This window comes from Lolium perenne, chromosome 4 (genome assembly GCF_019359855.2).
Source record: "Lolium perenne isolate Kyuss_39 chromosome 4, Kyuss_2.0, whole genome shotgun sequence".
NCBI classification, from domain to species: domain Eukaryota; kingdom Viridiplantae; phylum Streptophyta; class Magnoliopsida; order Poales; family Poaceae; genus Lolium; species Lolium perenne.
In genome coordinates this window covers 214,010,790-214,019,047 of record NC_067247.2, presented here as the reverse complement: position 1 = coordinate 214,019,047, position 8,258 = coordinate 214,010,790, and the positions used below count along the sequence as shown (strand labels likewise).

Below are 8,258 nucleotides of genomic sequence, written 5' to 3'. Positions count from 1 at the left end.
TAGCATCGATGTTTTATCCCTAGTGGCAACAGCACATCCACAATCTTAGAACTTTCTCACATCGTCCTGCATTTAATGGAGGCATGAACCCACTATCGAGCATAAATACTCCATCTTGGAGTTAAGAGTAAAAACTTGGCCAAAGCCTCTACTAATAACGGAGAGCATGCAAGATCATAAACAACACATAGATAATAGATTGATAATCAACATAACATAGTATTCTCTATCCATCGGATCCCAACAAACACAACATATAGCATTACAGATAGATGATCTTGATCATGTTAGGCAGCTCACAAGACCCGACAATGAAGCATAATTTGGAGAAGACGACCATCAAGCTACTGCTATGGACCCATAGTCCAGGGGTGAACTACTCACTCATCACTCCGGAGGCGACCATGGCGGTGAAGAGTCCTCCGGGAGATGATTCCCCTCTCCGGCAGGGTGCCGGAGGCGATCTCCTGAATCCCCCGAGATGGGATTGGCGGCGGCGGCGTCTCTGGAAGGTTTTCCGTATCGTGGCTCTCGGTACTGGGGGTTTCGCGATGAAGGCTATAAGTAGGCGGAAGGGCAAGTCAGGAGGCGTCACGGGGGCCCCACACGCTAGGGCCGCGCGGGCCCCCTGTAGGCCGCGCCGCCCTAGTGTGGCGGCGCCCCGTGGCCCCACTTCGTCTCTCCTTCGGTCTTCTGGAAGCTTCGTGTGAAAATAGGCCCCTAGGCTTTGATTTCGTCCAATTCCGAGAATATTTCCTTACTAGGATTTCTGAAACCAAAAACAGCAGAAAACAGCAACTGGCTCTTCGGCATCTCGTTAATAGGTTAGTGCCGTAAAATGCATAAATATGACATAAAGTATGCATAAAACATGTAGGTATCATCAATAATGTGGCATGGAACATAAGAAATTATCGATACGTCGGAGACGTATCATGGGGACACAAGAGACTTCTTGTATCGTAATTGCAGGGTTTCTTGAGAGGGATATTTTCGATCTTTACCTCCCGGAGTTCGATAAACCTTGGGTGATCCACTTAAGAGAAACTTGGTGCTGTTCTATAAACCTCTGCACTTGGAGGCCCAACACTGTCTACAAAAATAGAAGCGTGCGTAGACATCACCAGCCTACCACCTAAATGGGCCAGCACAGTTATATGTTGACTAGTCAAACAAAGATATTCGGCCCGGCCCACCACCTAAATGGGCTGGTACAGTTATCTGTTGACCGGTCAAACGAAGACATTCGGCTTAGCCCACGTGCTTAGTGGGCTGGCCCATCTAGATGATTGACCGGTCAAACTAACTCCGATGGGCCGACCCACGAGCTGTATGTGCTGGCCCATTTAGGTTTTGACCAGTTAATCTGAGAAATTAGGTCCGACCCTCGTACCTAATGGACTGCCTAGTTATATAGTTGACGGTCAAACCAAGTCAGCTGGTCCGGCTCGCAAACTAAATTGGCCGGACTGATTAAGGTGTGACATGCCTTGTGTGTGCCTACCATCTACGGCGGGTTTTCAGCCTGTTAACGGCGTTACCAGACAGTTAACGACATCTGCCACATGTCAGTTTGCATGACGTCAGCAGTCAACGTCCTCCCGAAAACTCTTCTGCAATAGCACGATTTTTCGTGGCTGAAGGACACCCAAACGTGACGCACAAAAAAATCTGTGGTAAATAGGGCCTAGTGGTAAATCCTTAGTGACGCGATATGTACCACAGAGGCAATATCATCAGTTTAAACTCATAGGCGACGAAAAACACCCATTAGCTGACGAAAATTTGACGTTGTAGATAAGAACTTTTTCTTATATTGTCAATCTAGGTAAAGTAGCACTTAGATTTTGAACGATGGGCAAAAAATCATCCTATGTTTGGAACATTTTATCATGTTTGTGCAAAATAAACATTTGAAAAATTAGTTGATCTGAAATACTACTACTATCACTTAAATATTTAAAGGCGAACTTATAATAGGGGGGCCATCCAGCGCAAGAGGTTGCTGGCCATACCCCGCATCCTCCGCCCGCACCGCGCGGCCCGCTCCCTTTGACCGGCACGTCGCCCCACCCGCCCACTGACACGCGGGCCCCGCTCCCTCCGCCCCCGGGGACCTCCTCAAATCCCCACCCCTCCCTGCTCCGGCTTCCCCCACAAACACCTTCACCTCCTCCGTCCCCGGATCCCATCAACTCCCTCCCTACCTACCCCTTGCGCATCCGACCATGTCGCCGGCGGAGCCGACGCGGGAGGAGAGCGTGTACATGGCCAAGCTTGCGGAGCAGGCCGAGCGGTACGAGGAGATGGTGGAGTTCATGGAGCGCGTGGCCAAGGCCACCGGCGGGGCGGGGCCCGGGGAGGAGCTCTCCGTCGAGGAGCGCAACCTACTCTCCGTTGCCTACAAGAACGTCATCGGGGCCCGCCGCGCGTCCTGGAGGATCATCTCCTCCATCGAGCAGAAGGAGGAGGGCCGGGGCAACGACGCGCACGCCGCCACCATCCGCTCCTACCGCACCAAGATCGAGGCAGAGCTCGCCAAGATCTGCGACGGAATCCTCGCGCTGCTCGACTCCCACCTCGTGCCCTCCGCTGGCGCCGCAGAGTCCAAGGTCTTCTACCTCAAGATGAAGGGCGACTACCACAGGTATTTATTTATTTATTTATTTGCGACACTCGAAATGGGCTCATCTGTTGACGGCGGGCGTGCCCGATCTTTATATATGCTGGGGTGGCATAGAGGGATGTCATAACGACAGTTTTGTTTCATTAATCTAGCAATACGTACTATACTAGGTTTTCAGTCCCTTATGGTCTATGCAGCCATTTCTTCTTTTATATAGGTTTACCCGATCTATTCTTTGACGTTATGTGTGTGAGCTCAATTTCTTGTGGTGTGTAGGTAAAGCAACATATTGTCTCTGTATATGGATTTCCATGGTTGGTGCGAGTATTTTGTTTGTGCTAGGAGGATGTAGCTGTTGGCTAAGAGTTCTCTCCGTGGTGATTGGCTTGGTTGCAGTTTTATGGTGTGAGGATCTGTAAATGACTGGGAGTGATTTTTCGCGATGCTTTGTATTGTATGATTAAATGTTCTCTATTGTACGGAGTATGATTAATTATTTGTCATCTTCTGTGCCCAGCGATGGACATTTGATTTCTCCCTCTGATTTTTTATCAGGTATCTTGCTGAGTTTAAATCTGGTGCGGAGAGGAAGGAAGCTGCCGAGAGCACCATGAACTCATACAAAGCTGCTCAGGTTACCAATACAAACAATTGTTTTGTGATTGGCATGCGGAATACATCCTTTGGTCTGAGTTTTGTGCATTGCTTGCAGGACATCGCTCTTGCAGATTTGGCTCCGACTCACCCCATCAGGCTTGGGCTTGCACTCAACTTCTCTGTGTTCTACTATGAGATCTTGAACTCCCCTGACCGTGCCTGCAACCTTGCAAAACAGGTCTGCTGTTTTTTTTCTTTTTCTCTCTATTTGTTTCAGTTATAGGTGAATGTTCAATATCAGTTTTTGTTGTAACTGGTCTATCATTGCTTGTGAGTGGGTGATGGATTACCGAGGTTGGTTGCATATTGAGAAATTGGAGCCGTACTTCAATTGGGCTAGGTTTGCTGTGACTCTATTTTCCTTGGAAAATGAAGTTGCAGGAAACCAAATCCACTTTTAGCATCTAGGCTTGTGGGGAACACTCATTCTGCTTGTGTAAAACTCCCTAATTACTTCAATTTGTCTTCGTCTTGGAAGCATATACTTTGCTAGGAAACTTGCATTTCTTTCATATCTGAGAACTTAGCGTGTGTTTGGTTGGTGACTTGAGATGGATGGGATGTATCATCCAGGTTTTTTGGGGATGGGATGGTCTATATTGGGTGATTCCATATTCTGTTTGGTTTGAACACCTGAGTGGAATGGGATGAAGTGTGTTTATGTTATGATACTAATAAAAATTGACTAACAGCCATCCAATTGCAACTAGCAAAAAACAGAGAACGTTATCTTCACGAGCCGCGCGCCCAGGGCCAAGGCCGCCATGCTCCCCTAGGGTCGAGGCCGCCGTGCTCCTCCATCCCAACGAGCCGTCGCCCGGCCGCGCACAGCCGCCGTCGCCCGGTCGTGCACAGTCGTGCTCGCCCAGGTTGCCTGCGCATCCAGGGCTGAGATCGTCGCGCGCGCCTAGGGTCGAGGCCGCCGTGCGCGCCTAGGGCCGAGGTCCACGCTCTCGTACAGGCCGCCGTGCGCCCCTAGGACCGAGGCCGCGCCCGCACAGGCCGCCGCATGACTGAGGTCGCCAGCTCGCCGCTAGTGCCCAGGGCCGGGGCTGTCGCACCCGCCAAGGCCGCCGCGCGCCCAGGGCCAAGGCCGCTATGCTCGCCCAGGGCCGAGGTCGAGCGCGCCCAACGCCGCTCTCGCCGCCGGCGACGTCGTCAATGCTTTCTCTGTCCGCCGCATGCAAGACGAAGGTGGCAAGATGCGGTGCGCGATTAGAGACGAGGATTAGAGACGAGAGAGAGGGATTAAGCCATGGTCCACGTTTTTAGGAAAGGGTGGATGGGGAGGTTCGGTCGATTTCAAGGGATTGGTTGATTCAGGATTTTTGAGGAATATTCCTTTCTTGGGGATGGTCCCATCCACCTCAACTTGTAACCAAACATAGCAAGAAGAAGGACCATCCCATCCCATCCAGGTTTTGGTCCAGAACCAAACACACGCTTAATGAACTGCATAATCTGAAGATGCACTATATATTGCCATTTATCATGGATTGGGTATGTGTATCTGACAAATCGTAAATTAATACTTTGCGCAGTCTGCTTCAACGCCAATTTTATTTGACTGAATTGACGTGTCCCTAATGAAAAAAATAGCGCGCTATTTCACGCTAATAGCGGCGCTATAGCATATTTGCGAGTTGGACGCTACGCTATGCATTCTAGGCACGCTATGACGCTACACGCGCTAAAGACGCGCTATTTCACGCTATTTGGCGCTATTCGCTATTCCGCATAGCACTCTATTTTGTAGAGTAGTTTTTTAGTAGCTCATTCCATATTTTGACCCACTTGCGTATCCTAAATTCCTAATCCATGCAACCCTAGACTAAGAAACTCAGATTGCGCACTCCCCAACTCCTTGTCACCTGCTTTGCCCGGCAGGCGACGACGTGACGGCGCAGCTCTGCCCCCTTCTCCTCTGTCAATCGGTGGTAAGCGGCCACGCCTAGCTTCACCTTCACGCCTTCACCCCGTGCCTCCTTTCCCCTCCGTCAGTCCTTCTAGTTCGGGACAATGTGAATATGAACTATGGTTTGTGATTTTGAGACTATGTCATATCAAGTTATGGACTATGTGAACTATCTCTGGTTGATGTTTGGCTGCAAAATATCATATCCGAGATTTTATAGCTGCAGAGTGCTATATCTATTATTATATATATGCTAAAATCCTGAATTTTCATATTTTTTGTTAAGCGCTATTTTGAAAAATAGCACGCTATTAGCACGCTATAGCGGCTATAGCGTTTTTCTGAAGCCCACGCTATTTATGTTAGCGCGCTATTTTTTTCATTGGTCTGCAGTAATATTATCTGAACTCAATCATCTTGTAGTGGTTTCTCAGGTGTACTATGTTGATTGAATTTCACATGGCCCGTAAATAATTCCTCTTGATCTGTGTTATGCTACCTACATTTAACTGAAGTGAGAACTAAAAAAGGAGATATGCGAGAACTGTTGATTTGTATTTTACCCATTGATCCTTACTTGCTAGTATCACTGCATACATGAGGGTAACTGATGCAGTATTGTTCTTCCACAAGTAATATGTCATATAAAATCGACATATCCCTCACGTATGGACTTGAAATGTGTTAATTATACTTGCCATTTGCAACTTAGTACATTCTATTACTTCCACTTTTGATATACTTGTGATCTATGAATTTGCTCAAATGTACTTTCCTTTGTGTCGCAGGCCTTTGATGAGGCTATATCAGAGCTGGACAGCCTGGGTGAAGAATCCTACAAGGACAGCACTTTGATCATGCAGCTTCTGCGTGACAACTTGACTCTATGGACATCCGACACCAATGTAAGTCGAGCTTTATCTGCTTCACAGTTTTCCTTACCTCCATCTTCATGGTTCTCATGTCGAACTTACTCTTTCCAACTCTTGCAGGAAGATGGTGGTGATGAGATCAAGGAAGCCCCAGCTCCGAAAGAATCTGGAGAAGGACAGTAAGCTGAATCCAGACACTTGTCTGATGCGCCAGCTGTTCTTGGGGTGTAACAGAAACCGATGGTCTTGGATTTCGATAGCAATCTTCTAGTACGTGTACTGTTGTGGTCGCTACTTTGACACTGTTTAATTAAGCACTTTAGAGGTTTCTGGTGTTGATAAATGCTTGCTGGATTATCGTTTTCTTGTTCAATCCGGCCACAAGCAAAAACCTGCTCTTTTGCACCATTAGAATGTTTCCTGTATCAACCATGTCTGACAAGACTTTCTGCATCTAGTACTATTTTGCTGAAATTGAGTGGTCTTGTTCATGTTTGGCTGAAGTACCTGTTATCGTGATGGTTTGCTTCATTTCCTCGGGCAGTCTCAAAACGGCCTATTTGCCTGGTGTTAACAGAGTGCCATGCTTGCAATTGATAAAGAAAAGAGGGACATCAGAGTTTGTTTATTGTTCACTCATAGTGATCATCTAACCTTATCGCGAAACCAGAGATGCATTCCTGGACTGAGTCACTTCTGCTCTGGTGCTCCTCCCTGGAAAAAGTCTAGACGCGTCAAACAGAACAACGGCTGAGATCAGATCTTTGGATACCTTGGATACCTGTTCGGAAGCGGGGCAAAATCGAAATTTCAGTGTAGGTTCACCGTCGGTACGTATGCCTGCGTCCATTTTTTGTCCATATCTACGACCACGTGTGTTCGAGCGTATGTCTCCCGAAATAGAACACTCCTATAAATTGCCATTGCCTTGTCCGCCAGCCTTGCCCCACCACCCCCCCCCCCCCCCCACGCACACACCAAGGAGGGAGAAAACCCTCTTCTTCCTCCGCCACTTCGTCTTCTCCATAGCTAGCGGTCGAATCAGCTTCTTCACGCGTTCATCTTGAATCCGAGGGCGATGGAGGGTAGGAGCGGAGCACCGCAGGCGGCTACCGCTGCTCTGGTCAGGAACACGGGTGTGGCGGAGCCAGATGTGGCTATGGCGGGCGGAGGGAGCCGTCGTGGAGCGGCTGCGTCAGGCGGCTTGGTGGTGATGACGACGGACCAGGGGAAGCACGGATTTGGCGGCGCAACTGTGCCAGATCTGAACATGGTGCCTGCGGGCGACTCTCCGGCATGTCTTTCCCGCTCAACTCTCTATCTTCTGTCCCCTTCTGTGGTGGTGATTATGATTAGATCAAACTGAACCGCAAACGAGCCTTAGGTTTTATGATTAGGGTTTGATTAAAAAGGAACAAATGGATCTACTACCTCCGTTTGGATAAGATTAACGCAGGCCTAGGCATCAAGTACGCGCACGAGGTGATGTTGTTTCGCGTCGATTAGTTTTGGCTGGAGGTAGTAGCAGATTGTCCTAGGGTTTGTGACAATTGGTTAGTAGTGATTATAGTTCGATTACCATAAACCATGGTAAACCTAGTACTGACAATTGAAATCCAATGATCCTCCACCCAAAAACATTCATCCAAATCTTGACGACAAGCAACATCATAAGTTCATAACCATCCATTGTGCTCCCCAGATGCCTATCACCAATCACCAGTAGCTATTTGTTTATGAAATGTATGGTATTGCTGCTTCATGGGCATTCCCATTTGTGAAGAAGCTGCTTTCATTTTCATATTTTACTAGACCATGAATGCGCGCGTTGCCGTGCCCGTGCATATTATAAAAATAATAATCGATGAGATGTACAACCACATGAATACTTCCCACCTTCTGTAAAAGACACGAATGGAGTCTCTCAAAAAATCAATAATTGAGAAGTAAATTGTTTACTTTTTTGGTATAACGAGTTACACCATTATCCTGTGGAACCTACGAATTTTTTAGTCTGGTTGAATTTCATTAGTTTTTAGTTAAATATTTTTTCACCTCATTGACTAAAGGGTTAGTGGGAACTGGGAAGATGATGGCATGTTACGATGTTATGTTAGTATCTGTCGTGTTCTTCAATTAATAGAATCAATCTATTGGTAGAGTAGAAAAAGTACTGTGTATTGGCTAT

The 8,258-nt window shown here is 47.6% G+C and overlaps 1 protein-coding gene across 1 annotated transcript; it reads left to right on the top strand.

The window, feature by feature from the left end:
- Positions 1-2,140: 2,140 nt before the first annotated feature.
- Positions 2,141-6,561, top strand: LOC127295046 (14-3-3-like protein GF14-D). The gene is made up of 5 exons (XM_051324962.2): positions 2,141-2,647; positions 3,182-3,260; positions 3,339-3,461; positions 5,987-6,103; positions 6,191-6,561. The coding sequence occupies exons 1-5, from the start codon at positions 2,229-2,231 to the stop codon at positions 6,251-6,253; spliced, it is 801 nt and encodes a 266-aa protein (XP_051180922.1). The 5' UTR covers positions 2,141-2,228; the 3' UTR covers positions 6,254-6,561.
- Positions 6,562-8,258: the final 1,697 nt, after the last annotated feature.

Excerpts from the sequence above, each read along its gene's own strand:
- LOC127295046 (XM_051324962.2), top strand. The coding sequence starts at position 2,229 with ATGTCGCCGGCGGAGCCGACGCGGGAGGAGAGCGTGTACATGGCCAAG. Across the intron at positions 3,261-3,338 it reads ACTCATACAAAGCTGCTCAG|GACATCGCTCTTGCAGATTT; the intron begins GTTACCAATACA and ends CATTGCTTGCAG. Across the intron at positions 3,462-5,986 it reads CCTGCAACCTTGCAAAACAG|GCCTTTGATGAGGCTATATC; the intron begins GTCTGCTGTTTT and ends TTTGTGTCGCAG.